Source organism: Lingula anatina, chromosome 2 (genome assembly GCF_051362555.1).
Source record: "Lingula anatina isolate TDL-2025a chromosome 2, LinAna3.0, whole genome shotgun sequence".
In the NCBI taxonomy this organism is placed as follows: Eukaryota; Metazoa; Brachiopoda; class Lingulata; order Lingulida; family Lingulidae; genus Lingula; species Lingula anatina.
Genome location: NC_141768.1, coordinates 17,408,662 through 17,423,114, shown reverse-complemented (window position 1 = coordinate 17,423,114; position 14,453 = coordinate 17,408,662). Strand labels below are relative to the sequence as shown.

The 14,453-nt window shown below is 35.3% G+C and overlaps 2 protein-coding genes across 2 annotated transcripts; both read left to right on the top strand.

Moving 5' to 3' along the window:
* Nucleotides 1-120: 120 nt before the first annotated feature.
* Nucleotides 121-5,794, top strand: LOC106155834 (group XIIA secretory phospholipase A2). The gene is made up of 4 exons (XM_013530849.2): nucleotides 121-530; nucleotides 2,274-2,341; nucleotides 3,255-3,414; nucleotides 4,431-5,794. The coding sequence occupies exons 1-4, from the start codon at nucleotides 347-349 to the stop codon at nucleotides 4,565-4,567; spliced, it is 549 nt and encodes a 182-aa protein (XP_013386303.2). The 5' UTR covers nucleotides 121-346; the 3' UTR covers nucleotides 4,568-5,794.
* Nucleotides 5,795-7,479: 1,685 nt separating this feature from the next.
* Nucleotides 7,480-14,453, top strand: LOC106155837 (acrosin). The gene is made up of 4 exons (XM_013530852.2): nucleotides 7,480-8,088; nucleotides 11,394-11,940; nucleotides 12,269-12,405; nucleotides 13,184-14,453. Exons 1-4 carry the CDS (start codon nucleotides 8,011-8,013, stop codon nucleotides 13,862-13,864), a joined length of 1,443 nt encoding a protein of 480 aa, XP_013386306.2. The 5' UTR covers nucleotides 7,480-8,010; the 3' UTR covers nucleotides 13,865-14,453.

The window sequence follows — 14,453 nt, the reverse complement described above, 5'->3', positions numbered from 1 at the left end:
TTCAGAAATATTATAAACAACCCATAAAAACGCTTTGAGAGAGCAGCTCAAATTCTCTTTTATAGATCACCATTTAAATCAAATAGCTTCCAAATTATCCCACCTCTGACCTGGCCTAGTAATTTTATTATTATCTGCCCGTGAATTGTTAAATAATACAGCTAGGCAACAAATCGACAAAAGTAAGAACGTGAAGTTGGAGGAGGGAATTCTGACATCATTGTTGCCACAATCGAGGATTCTTTATTACAAGCACCTGTCTTGGTATCTTTTCTAACCTTGACCTATAAACGTGTAGTAACCAATCCCGTACAGCAACGTAGTGTTACTGCGGAGACGTTTCAAAATGGTGGACGCAATGCGGAAGCACGCGTCTTTTCTTGTGATTTTACAGATTTATATAAAACTGGCAATCTCTCAGAGTCAAGGCGCATTTCAGTTAAATGCAGACCATGTGTTAGATGCGTTAGACGGAATTCAGGACTTCCTCGAGGGAAAGGGAGAAAACTGTAAGTTCACTTGTCCAAGAGGTAAGTTTGAGGGTGATCTGTGTTGTTGCGGTTGGTTGTTATTATATTGATATTGATATTGATAATTACCGTTATATGTTATGTCACCAGGACTATTACAAATTATGACATATGCACTTTAGACGGATAGGTCTAATATCAACAAATATATCCAAGAACATCCGTATTTAATTTATTTAATGATGTCTCTGCCATTCTTGGCTGCCACAGTGATCGGTTAACTTAATGGATCTGAAAAAAGAATGAAAGAAATAAGTAATAATAATAATAATAATAATAATAATTATAATAATGATAATGAAATTAAGATAGTAAAAACACTAATTGAAACAACTTAAGAATACATTAATAGTCTATCATAAAAAAACTGTTCAGTATTTTTTAATGAATGTTTACTTTTTATTTATACAAGTATGTATGTGCCTTATATTAGGTATATAAGTGTATGACATTGTAAACTATATACTAATACATGTACTTAATTTACAATCTGTACACATGTATGTATGAAATATTTACCTTTCCAAAAAAGGACTGTTATATTATATATTCTACTAATAGGTGCCAAATAAAATAAAACTTTCTTCAAAATTATTTTCTAAAGAGAAACCAAATTTATTTAGTGATTTGAAGTTTAAAACAGAAATTTTAGAAATACGATTACATAGAATGGATAGAAATGATAATTTTTTCAGCATGAAACTGGCTTTCTTTGCTACCGCATATTTGGCTTCTGTAATGTTATAATTATTCCCATGTCGTACCTTCATTTTTACTATCCTATTGCAGTTTTTTATACATACATTTATATAATTTAAATATGTTTCAAAATAAAATTTGACTGAACAAACTCAAAATTAACTACAGTTCATTTATTCTTGTTAATCACCAGATTTACCTATTTACATATATCATCATTCTATTTTGGCATGACGTGTCTTGTGTGTGTGTGTGTGTGTGTGTGTGTGTGTGTGTGTGTGTGTGTGTGTGTGTGTGTGTGTGTGTGTGTGTGTGTGTGTGTGTGTGTGTGTGAGAGAGAGAGAGAGAGAGAGAATGCTGTGTCACACAATCTACATTTCTTTCAAACCACACAAATCACACACTATTAGAAGAGAGTATTTTTGTTAGTTGATACCAGTTTTATTAAAATCCATTCACAATCAGTATCTTGTATTGTTGATGCTGAATTGCTGTTGTTCCTTGCCAATCTTCTCTATTTCAATAAGGCCATTGGCATTAATGATTATTTGGTATGCTATGGTTCTTTCAGATGAAAGTACTCGGTCTTAGCAAACTAAGTACTAGATATTCAGGAGTAACTATAACTTATTTTTATTTTAGACAAATAGTGGAGAATCTTTACCCCAATCAAGCTTTTGATTCAAAACCATATAAATATTTCATACATGATATGCAATATCTTTATTTGTAGCATTTTTATGAAAATTTTATATATGCAATCTTTAGCCTAGATATAGGGATAGGGATATATAAAAAAATTCATGTTGATGCCACAACGGTGCCTACTAGTATTTATTCATAAGATTCTTAGTGTAAATCTAAACTTGTAGTCTAAATCTAAGTCTTCATTTATTTTCAAAAGTTATTCAAGGTCACAAATCATGCATGTACAAGCATAAATTTGATTAATATGCTACCATATGGATTATCACACTGCTAAAGCAACCCGTCTTTATCCATTGCAAATCAATAAATTATTAACCTTTCAAGTTTGGTTTTCAGGACAAAAACAGATTCCCAATCCCCACCACAAAGTGTCATTTGATGGCTGTGGATCTCTGGGAATCAAGGTATGTAACTAGTATAAAGTTTATTCACAGACAATTATCATCCAGTACACAAGCACTCGCTGACCTTTTGGCGCAGTTCATTATGCACACGTGTAAATAGCGTGACAGTTCAATACACCCACACTAACTTTTGACAGTAGGCTTTGAAAGATCCAGTTCAATATTTTTTTCACCTGCCCCCACCCCCAGCTCTGGCCCCATCCCCATATATGCTAGTGGTAAGATAGGCTGTTATACTAAGAGAAGTTTGATAATACAAAAGTAATAAGCTGAAACAGATTATTTGCATACCATGTGCTACAACTTCCTGTGTCATTTCTTGTTAACACACTGTTCCTCTTGTCCATTGTATGGGTACTTCACTCTTAAACACAAGTGTACCTGGTAATGTAAAAGTTAACATTTGTTTATTCAACTGTTTGCCTTTCTTTTTTCCCTTACCTGTCACCATCTTTAATTTGATCAACTATTATGGGTGAGAAGTGAATATGTTTAAGCACTCACTGGCTAGTGGGTCTAAATAGTCACTGACCCTGTAAAATATTATGACAAAGCTCCTCAGGCCAGTAAAATTCAGATTTTATAGTTTGGATTAAATTTTAATAACCTGAAGCCCTAGGCTACTAGTTATTTTTAGAACTACCGATCATTCATCCTTTTGTTTTGTAGTTGTTGGTCTAAATACTAGTTCAGAGATAGTTTAAGTAGAGAATAATTGATATATTTTTTTAATTTTTACAAGGAGGCTTAAACTCAATAAAAACAAAAAGATGATAAATCAGACCTTTTTAAGACTCATAGTTCTGATAAAAATTACTTCAGTGTTATTACCAGAATTTCTTTTGTTTGTGGTGAATCCATGGAATTGTTTAAATTTATTATCAATTTAAATAGTACTTTGTTTATATGTCAGGTGGATACAGATCACCTACCAGGTGTAACCAGCTGTTGCAATAACCATGACATGTGTTATGATACCTGTAATAAAGACAGGGAGGGCTGTGATAGAGCTTTTGAATCATGCTTGGCTGATATATGCAAGCTTTTTAAAAAGAATAAGATGGCATATGAAGGTGAGTGTGTCTGTGATAGTTTTTTTAAAAGTAAAAATGAGACATGATGTGTTGATTGTTTATTATGCTTGCACATGCCTGTAGAGAATAGACAGACTTTTGTGTACTAAGGGAGTACCCCGGTACTTCTAACCTTTTATAGAAATGGTTTGGTATTTACTGTATCTCAATTACACACATCATAATGTTAAATTTGTTGTACTGAAAGGGGTAAGTAAGTAATAGCTTATCATTCCACATTGAGAGGACAATGCGGTGTTCTTTGTAATTTGTTTTAGCTTTTGTTTTCACACACCATTATGAATGAAAGTCAACACCAATTGAATGGCTATCATCACATTTTTGAAGTTTGATTGACCCCACTCAGATAAATCCATTTGTCATACAGCAACAATACAGCCAAAACATGCAGTGATGAAATGTAATCCAAAGCCAGATTCACTTGTTTGTCCTTGACATTTGACACTGGAAATGTTATAGCACGTAACTGCAAGATCACTGGAATGTTCAGACTGTATTATGAATGCCAACTGGACAGCAGGAGTGCCATTGTCAATATCCACACTGCCCCATGAATACTAATTTACAACTTGTACCATGCAAGATCCATGTCCATATTATTTTTATAGCCATTAATAAATAGTGTGTCCATACCTAAACTGACTTTGAATATGTGATATATAATGGACTTTCATTTGCAATTGTTTTAGCTTGTATCATATTATAAGTCCTATGACTTTTTTCTCTATATACAGTATTGGTTGTATTTTATTTCTTGGAAGCAAAAATATTAAATGCTACTGTAACGATAGATCGTGAATTTTTAAGGTTCAAGTAGTTAGGTCTTGTTGACAGACTCGTACTGTACTTCATTGCTTTAAGTTACATGAGATGGTTTTTGATCTCCATGTGCTCCTGAATAACACTAGATTTGCAGTATGTAATAAAAATGATAACAGTTTTTGTCAGCATCAATGAGATTTTTTATGTTTACATTTGTTTGACTTTGCTTTTAGGTTGCAAGGTGACTACACAACTTTTAGCAGCTGGTGCATCATCCATGGGATGTCGTTCTTATAGAAATGCACAGGCCAAAGCCTGTCTCTGCGTGCCTCTAGATTACCATGAAGAAAAAAGGAAAGAAGAATTATGATGAAGAACATTGATATCTGTACATGTAACAGAATTTTGTGTGAGATGTATTAAAAGGAAAAGTGATTTTTGTTGACTGAACAAATGATGTCTATTTGTTATATTCAGTATAATTGTTAAAACGGTCAATGGAAAGTCCTGTTGAGATGCTCGTTTTGTATCATTGTGAAATCTTGTCTTAAGGTAAAGAATCAATGTCCAAACTTAACAACTATTTATATTTAGAAGAAGACATGCTCCCTTGCCATTATTGATTGATAGATTATTTATTATATAACAAACACAAAGAAAATATTTATAAACAAGTGGAGTAGAAATATTTTATGGCCTTAAATATAAATTGCATGTATGTTTGTGTGACTTCTAAGTTACCAGTAGTCTGAAATGACTTCCTGATAAATTAGCAGTAAGCCCAAATGTTAATTATAAATTGAGAACAAATTTCATACAAAGATTTTTATTAGTATTATCACACTGTTAAAGATGATAAAGCATAGAATACTTTAGCTTTACAGTAATGACTCAATCTTTTCAGTGGGAAATGTTGTGAATTTTACATAAGCTGTATTTTTTTGTCATAAAAATTTTAAAAATAACATTTGTATAGGGTGGTTGTAACGAAACTGAAAAGCAGGCTACCCTTTAATTCTATTCTTTATGGTAAAAGCACCACAAATGCTATATAGAAATATAATTATAATGAGTTAATGATCTAAAAGATTGATAAATTTTGCCCATGGAAAAGATTGAGTCATTACTGTATTTAATTTATTGATAATTTAATTTTGCTTCAACATCCTGTGTTTGTCATATAATATAATGTACTGCAGTGCTTAGTTCACCCCAACATCAAAAGTCAATGAAATGCTGAAATTCTGTACCCAATCACCACTTATGTTTATACAGCTTGGTGTGTTATAAGAAGCCTGTTCTTTGGAAATGGTAACTTTAAAAGTTCAAATATTTCTAGTTGCCCCCTATGTGAAGTTATTTTTACATGTATTTATTTATTGCTGTAAACAGCTGTTTATGTTTATTCATTGGTACAGAATGCAATAACAGAGAGATTCTTTAGATGCCAATATTCTGGTAGTACTCAAGATATTCTGTGCTGCCAGTCCTTTTTCATATTTAAAATATAATTTTCCTAACATTTTGTCCCTTGTCAGTGGGCTTTTTAAATGTATGGGTTTACAACTGATCAAATAAAATGATTAAGGTTTTTCTAGATAGTGTTATCACTTATACCAGATGAAATTTATCTTTTACCAGATGCATTCTTTTGTACATAAAAAGTATTTCTTTTATGTGCTGTATTCATGAAGAAATTCTCTCTCAATATACTTTTTTCAAACTCCCAGATTATTACTGTACAACTCACAGAAAATTTAAGTTGTGCATGCGCCTTTACTGATTGCTTACATAAGCCTTTACTGACTTTTAAAAAGTATAAATGAAACATTAATATACTTAGAAATAAATTTTTAAAAATATCAATAATCTAAAAAGGTTTTAAAATTATCTTTAAAAGTGGACAAGAAAATGGTTTGCAATTAACTCTCAGAAGTGTAATTTTTTAGATGATTTCGTTGAATGACTATATATGAAGTGGATAGAAAGGTGTTAATTTGATATAGTTGATGGAAAGACATTGCTGTTTTAAAATAAAACATCCATAGCTCTGCTTTTATTGTTAGGATGATTAGTAAGTAATGCGCGTTTCCATCATTAACTTGCCTCTAACACCTGCCAACAGCATACCTTCCGTGGCATGTGGTTGAGAGGGAGAGAGAGAGAAAGAGAGAAAGAAATGATATTAGATAAGTAATTCTTGAATCTTAAAATGGTGATGTCGCCTGTCAGCCCTTTACTTCCCGCCACCTGGGCAGCCCATGGCGCTAAGAGTTAAAAAAAGGCCCAGTTTTTGTCTGTCTCCCTACTATGTGTGGTACGAAAGTCATAAACTGGACAGCCAAATTGACGACGGCTTAGTAAACGTGTCAAAACAAATAGCTCATCATTACACAGGTATTTTGATAAAAAATGTGCTAATGATGATTAATTAGTCGCATCTATTATGTAAACACCTGTGGAACGATGAAAGTGGGTCATATCCCCCGGCTCTGCGTCATTGCGAGATGGGGCCATTTATTAAGATGAATTTCAGTGATCACGTTGAATCACCTTGGTGCTTGAATGTGGGGCCACTTCGTAAGTGTGACAGAGACACACCCCGTGACTTTGTTATTGTCAGTAAAAAAAAGCCAGTGTCTTGTTTTACTGTTGTGGATAGGATAACAGTTTTATATAATCTTGATTTTTCAGGGGCGAATGTAAATTCTTATTTTAATTCAGCAAATTTTTTTCAAGAAAAAAATATTTGTGCAAAAAAGACTTATGATCGGATTTAATTCAAAGAGAATTAACGGGCTTGAAATTACACGGCGAGGTTTGCTGGTAAATAAGGTAAATGATTTGTCAGTAACCTAAGACGTTGGCGATAAACCATTTTCTATATGTAAAAAATCGAGACCTTTTAAACAATCGTTTTACCGCCTTAATCCAAAATCCAACATGTGTTCTATGGTCTGTGGACGTGATGTTGTTTAATTGATGGTGTGCAGTCACATGTATCTGTTCGCTCCGCCCCACACAGCCTACGGGTATCCGTACGTTAAACATCTATTCTTACGTAAGATGACAAACTTTCAGATACGAATGTGGCGCTTTTGCACACATGAAGTTTTAATATCAAAAACCGAAATACTGGAAACGGCATAATAAAGGCAAAGAAACGCATTGACAAGCCATAAAACATCGTCTCAAAACAACTGAGAAAAACGTCATAGAAACTCAACGAAGCTTTCCTTTTTACAAAACGATTGGCAATTGGATGGTTGACTAACAAAGGCGGAGCACGTTCAATCAAATTGTCAGTTTGATTTCCATTACTCTCGTATGACGGTGCATAATTCGTTTTCGATAAACCAAATGCTTTCCATGTCAGCGACCAGGTGACCATTACTTCCACTGTTCACTAAGTTTTTAATAATATCAGACCTTATAACTTCCTGCCGTCAATGCCACTCTACCATAGTAATGACTGGCACCCATCAATGAGGTATTGCACGTCTAACGCCGCCAGGCAAAGTGAGGCTTATAAAGCATGTGTAGCCCCTCGGCAAGCATGGGGACGAACGTTCTTCTGCAAGCAAGGATATAGTAAAGCGTAGGCATCCAAATTGAGATCCTATTTCTGCGTGTATACATAGCGTGAAAAAAAACTTTATAATTGGAATTTAAAAGAGAGAGGTGCAATGTGATTAAGGTATCTCTACCTGTGACTAGGATGAGAGTGACCGAGACAACAGCGTCGCCGTGGCGTTTTCATGATATATGAGTTAAACTGATGCAAGGCGAAGATTGCGCTGTCATCTGTACACAATGAGAACCAAATATTTCATTTTATACGGCTTTGTATGGGCCATATTACTTGCGAAAACTGAAGGGAGAAAGCGAAAGGTAAGCCCTTTTCTATCTAACAAGCGTGCATGTAGTGAAATGGTAATTATATCTGTCAACAGAAATTTCAGGTGGGCTTTACATGCCCATAAACTCGAACGAAGCTCAACTCTTATAAGATTTGTTAGAAAACCGACCAGTGATTTTTACGAGAAGGAAAGTTTTATGTTTTTGATAGCTTTATTGTGTCATATTTGCCTCCTATTTCGTTTTGTCATGCACTAACTATCACAAGATATAGCGTATCATTTTTAAAATATTGAATATTATTTATCTTTCATTATTAGGTATCGTTTACTATTTTCAAATGTGCTTACATGTTCACGCCCTGGTCATATGAGTCGCATTTTGCTCTCTCTTCACCAAACTGTTTTAGATCATTGCTAATGGGTTGGGATACATAACCATTACATGAGGTGTTGGCGTTACCAAAATTTGTTGAGAGAGAGAGAGAGAGAGAGAGATTAATAGAAGAAGATAGCTTTGATTTGATATTCTTCCTGTCTATAATTCAGGCACCAGTGCGTGGAAAATGATTACGCCTTCTTATACCAGGAATCTTTAAATTTGTACACAAAAGAAAGGATGTCCGGATACACGCACATTATTTTGAACAAAACCCCCGCATTTATCAGCATACGATATCAATTTGATACTAACTAGGTGTAAAAAATAGAAGAAAACAACTTGAATTGTGCCACTGTTTCCGCTTAACACACAGCTGCATGCCAATAAGTAACGCAGATAATTTGAAAACATCATTGCAGACACGTTATTTTTTCCCCTTTTTCCTTTTCGCCTATTCTTGACTTCAGTCTTTTGAAGCACATTTGTGTTTCTGAAAAACAGGATGTCAATTTTGTAGTGGCACCCAATTATGGCTATTTGCTCTTACAAAAAGGTCGAGAATTCCACACCCACCCTTTTTGTTAAACGTCAAATGAATCAAGTTGTGCTAATATCCCACCACTTTTTACCTGTTACCACTCGCCTTCTATAAGTAAAGGGTAAGGGCTGTGAAAATGTTTTTTGCTGCTTTACAGTGCTTAATTAAGAAGGATAGAAACCACGTGGACGTTATTTTATTTCAAGAACAGAGATCTAAATGACTTCCACTTGACTTTACGAAGCAATACCTGTTCGCGTGATCAATCCATAATTCTTCATTACGGGTAAATGACCACTTTTACTGCCGTGAGAAAGCACCCCCACATTCCATCTTAATGAGAACAGTGTCACCCGGCCTTCATTAGATAGCAGTAAAACACTTGTTTTTGTGAACTCCTCTGCCTGCACGTAAAAAGAATAGGAAATAACAAAGCTATCATAGTACTAGAATACATGGTGGGAAAGGTTTATTGCATTTTTTGCCAGTGACTTGTCATTGCAAAATATGCAATGAATCAAGAAGTGTGATAAAACCTTGTCCTCCTGCTTAAAGAGCTTCAGTTTTTTCATTGCGCTATTATATATGTGTCGTTTGTTTACTTGAGTATTTTTACAGTTTTTATGGTACATAGGCAACCCTATATCATAACAATCTATATAAAATGCCTATAGATAAGTATGGAAATACTGTAAAAGCGCAAGAGGGGTAAAAACATTGGGACAACTTTCATGTGAGGGAAATATAGCACTTTTCTGCTTCAGAATAGCTTTACTACTTATTTGAGATAGACGACGAATTTTCTAGCTTCATAGTGTCTAGGTTATTTATGAATTGTTCTTGCAGGGACGGCACAACGCGACATAAAACAATGTACTCGCCCAAAAGCGATATAGCATTGGAGATAAGTGCTAATTTCCCCTCTTTTAATAAAAAATTGGTTATTTAAAGCAAGTATAAGAAAGGTCACACCCAAAGGTTTTTGACGTTGTTTCATACCAAGATACCCAGTAAGCAGATTACCAAGCCTCCTCTTGTCCCCAGCGAACTCCTATATTCACCAGCTTTTTTGTATTCTACTCTACGCCAAGAGGAAGCGTGTTAGGCCCATTGCCATAAAATACCGTTATGGTGTTTATGAGAATGGGGTCTTAATCTGAGTGCATTCAGCGATTACCTCCGCGGAGTTGGATCTATCTACATAAAACGATAGTTTCATAGGGAATGAGCCCTTAAAGGTGATTTTTTTCATATGCTAGACTATGTGATGGGAAGTGACGTCACGTGCACAAGGTCTTTATCGTATTGATAGCTTACATAGCAGCAGGCTCAACATATAACTAATGAAAAAAAGGCTGGACTTTTTAGCCAACTTAGTTGGCTTCATGACCATGTACCTTGCCCTTAAACAGCACACTATCCAATTTCATTACGAGTTCAACAAAAATCATTTTAACCACCAGTTCAGTAAAGTAATATAGATTGTAAGGTAGCGGAGGAGATATTTGACGGTGGAGGTAATAAGAAAACGCGTACTCTGTAATTTTGGATTGTGAGCCTGTGTGCATATGGATTTTTTTTAAATAAATGCCGTTGATAAAACAAATATAATGATGATGTTATCTTATTTGATACCAATGAAGAACTGAATTGCCACGCATACCGTTTAATCACAGCCTTTTAACCGTGACCCCCTTCGCCGGTAGTGACCGAATGGCTCGTATCAATTTGAAAAGATAAGACGTGGAATGTCGTCGACGGCCTATACGCTGATTAAAACATTTTGTATGGCAGAAAAGATTTACATTTTTCATATATATTTTTTTCATTTATCATAGTTTCATTTGAAAGGTTGAAAGTACGCTGTGGTATAGTCAGTCCATTAAATTCATAAAGATCGATTATTTAGATTAAGGGAGTGTCATTCTGAGTACTGTTTTCCGTCAAGTGTTGTTTAAAAACTCTGTCATTTACAATAACTAAATGGAAGACTTTTTAAAAATACAGTGTGATCCATGCATAATATTACTATATAATCGGGAGCATAAAAATGTCCATTCAGTTCAATATCGTCTGTTGTTGGACTACGTTTCGAAAATCGAACACAAGTCTTTTTTTCAGACCAACTACATTTTTTTACTTATGTCTCCCCTGCACAAATCAACCAACAGTTTACTTTTTAGATGACAAATGTGTGGAGGGTGATCCACAGCATCTTCGTCATACGTTATTTCCATGCTTACTTACCTGTGGTACTATTTAATTAAACAGTTTGTCAGACTGCTGTTTTATAGCTAAAGGGGCTTTTTTTTAGCTAACAGAACCAAGCTAGCGATAATAATATCGAAATTTATTTAAAAGATAATGAACTTCTCTCACTCTTTCTAAAATTCTTGCTTTCTTTCTTTCTTTCTTTCAGCCGCGAATTTTGGAAACGGCCCATGAACGTCACCGACTGAGGGCGCGTCTTTCTACACAACTGATGAACTCTCCCATAGTGAACGAAACAGTGAAAGGGATGCATTACTTCATGAATTTCGATTACATATACTCACAATGGAGCTCATGGTCCAAATGTAATAAAAGGTGTAAGGAGAGAAGAACAAGACAATGTATTAAAAAGGACGTCTGCGGGAACAGTGTTATCAAGGAAAGACGAGCGTGTTGGCGCCCAAATTTCCGTTGCAAAATACGGTTGAATAACAGATCACCCCTAGGGAAGCATATGGAAGATTTAATGTTTGATATTTTCTACCGATCGTGGTCGGAATGGTCGCCGTGTTCTAAGCAGTGCAGACGACACAGGACTAGGGCGTGCGCGTTCAAAGCTTTCTGTAAACACACGAGCATCGAAGAGGAGGGGTCGTGTGGAACGCCCGGAAAGTGTGATTTGAGAAATAGTCCTGTGAAAAACGAAGACTTTGAAGTCACTACACACAATGAAAGAAAAAGGAAAGATAGAAGGGGTAAATGTTTACCCGTCAACTTCTGCATTTCTCAAGCAGAAAGAAACCTTGTGATTGTATTTTTTTAAGTGAAAAATGTTTTGAACTCATCGGAAAGGTTAATATTCCTGACATAATGAATCGAATTGCAATTTTTTTTAATTACAGAGTCATAATAAGAGAACAAATATTGAGATACAAGATGTTAGAATCCGTAGATCGTTCATTTAACTTTACCAGCAATTGCTGATTTTTTTTATAGAAAAGGGTTATTTTGGAACTAGTTAACAGCATTAGCATAAAAGTCGTAAATATTAATTCCAACGCAAATTTATATTTTAATTTTCAGAGCGCGATAAAGCCAAAAAGGGGCACATTCCAGCCTGGGGTGGACTAGATTCAATGCAGTGTGGTACTCGGACAGTCCAGGGAGTTTTACGAATTGTTGGCGGACGTGAAGCAAGGAGGGGCAGCTGGCCGTGGCAGGTATTTGTAATGGCGCTCTTCTAATATGTTGTAACTCATTTTGCCAACCTAACGACCCGTTTCAGCCTAAGTAGTGAGTCAGACTTAGAATATTATTGTTCTTGATAATAAAATCTAAATATGTAATTTCTAAAACGGTTAAATATGATGACGTGTGCCCCACCGAAACACAACATGAAATGATTTTATGGCGCAATAGAATCTGGCTGCTTGAAGAAATACTGATGGTGAAGTAGGCAAACGACTGCAAATCGTTTAAATTAATTTCTGACATTATATGGGTATTTAAATGCAAAACTCAGAATTCTAAGGTGTATTTTTAAATACGCATACGTCGACCGAAATATATTACCGCGGTGAGATCCAAACATCGTACAGTATTTCTTCAAGCAGCCAGGTTCAAATTTAGTCTATTAATGGAAGTGACAACAACGTGCAGCCAAGTTTGCGCTGAATTACTAATTTCTCATTTTATCAAGTATCAAGATTTGAATTTTTCCAAAGCGTGTTCGACTGCAAGGTTACCAAATAGCCCAGTGTATTCAATGAATAACATGTTTTGATCAAAATAAAGTAAATAAAAGACATTTGGAGTCTGGAAGTATATTATATCTAGACTACGATATAATTCCCTGTTTGGACCACGGACTGGGTCGAATCATTACCTTATATGGTGTTTCACAAATACATGCTTTTCGAATTCGGATCTCTTGTACGGTCAACTTAATTCATTTCTATTTACTTATTTATTGTCCTTAACTTTATTATTCGTCTGTAGGTGGCTGTATTGAACCGCTGGAAAGAACAGTACTGTGGCGGAACACTGATAGCTCCCCAGTGGGTGCTTACAGCCGCTCACTGCGTCAGAAAAAACGGGCGTCGAAGACGAGTCGTCCTTCGCATAGGAGAGCACGATTTTGAAGAACTGGAAGGAAGTGAAGAAGACACGAGGATAACTCAGGAATTCGTACATCCAGATTTTAATCTTGACACTGTTGACAGTGATATAGCTCTTTTAAAATTAAAGCAGCCTGTTAAATTTGGGACGTATATTGCACCGGTGTGTATTCCCCCAGAAAATTTAACCCTCCCCCAAGGGACACTATGTTATATCACTGGCTGGGGTAAGAAACAGGAAACACACATATACGGAGCAAACGCATTGCGAGAAGCACAGGTTCCAATCGTAGACTTACAAACGTGTCAAAATGCATTCGACTACCATATAACCGGGAACCAGTTTTGTGCAGGATACAAATTTGGAGGAATGGATTCTTGCGCAGGGGACAGTGGGGGACCGCTTCTTTGTGAGGTCACTCATGGAAATCGGTCACGTTGGCACGTGTATGGCGTCACAAGTTTTGGAGAAGGGTGTGGAGAGAAAGGAAAGTTTGGGATTTATACAAAAGTGACTAACTTTGCAAGATGGATTCGGGAAACAATTAAAAAACATAGTTGAGTACTTAAAAATCATCAAACTTTATTCTCTTGATACAATGATGTGTATATATAAATATATAACCATTAAATCGTGATGTCATTTAAAAATGTGTTTGTTGTACTTGTATATTCGTGACAAGAAAATTGTCTCACGCAGAACAAGATTGTGAATACTTTTTAGTGAACACTGCATAGCCATGAAACTTTACTACTGTATAAAGGTAAGATATAACCGTCCTCTCACCTTTTCATGTTTTTTCCTACCTGTCTCATTTTTTATTTGCCATCTTTACTTGTGATCATCTTTGTGGGAATTGGATTCAAAGATTCACTTCCTAAAATATGGCTATCAAATATATATTAATTTTTGTGAATGTGACCCATTTAGTACGTATCTCATAGGACATATGTCTTACAGTCGTCAACAGAATGAACAAACATAGATACTATACGTAATGCAGAAAATAGCAGAGTTAGTTACTTACGCACAACTTCACGAATGGACCCAAAGTTGTGCTCCATGAAATGAAATTTCAATCGAAACAATACTTATTTCCTGAAGCGAATCCTGAATTTATACATGTAGCCTGCAGTATAATTTTACGATG

Excerpts from the sequence above, each read along its gene's own strand:
- LOC106155834 (XM_013530849.2), top strand. The coding sequence starts at position 347 with ATGGTGGACGCAATGCGGAAGCACGCGTCTTTTCTTGTGATTTTACAG. Across the intron at positions 2,342-3,254 it reads GTGGATCTCTGGGAATCAAG|GTGGATACAGATCACCTACC; the intron begins GTATGTAACTAG and ends TTTATATGTCAG. Across the intron at positions 3,415-4,430 it reads GAATAAGATGGCATATGAAG|GTTGCAAGGTGACTACACAA; the intron begins GTGAGTGTGTCT and ends CTTTGCTTTTAG.
- LOC106155837 (XM_013530852.2), top strand. The coding sequence starts at position 8,011 with ATGAGAACCAAATATTTCATTTTATACGGCTTTGTATGGGCCATATTA. Across the intron at positions 8,089-11,393 it reads CTGAAGGGAGAAAGCGAAAG|CCGCGAATTTTGGAAACGGC; the intron begins GTAAGCCCTTTT and ends TCTTTCTTTCAG. Across the intron at positions 11,941-12,268 it reads AAAAAGGAAAGATAGAAGGG|AGCGCGATAAAGCCAAAAAG; the intron begins GTAAATGTTTAC and ends TTTAATTTTCAG.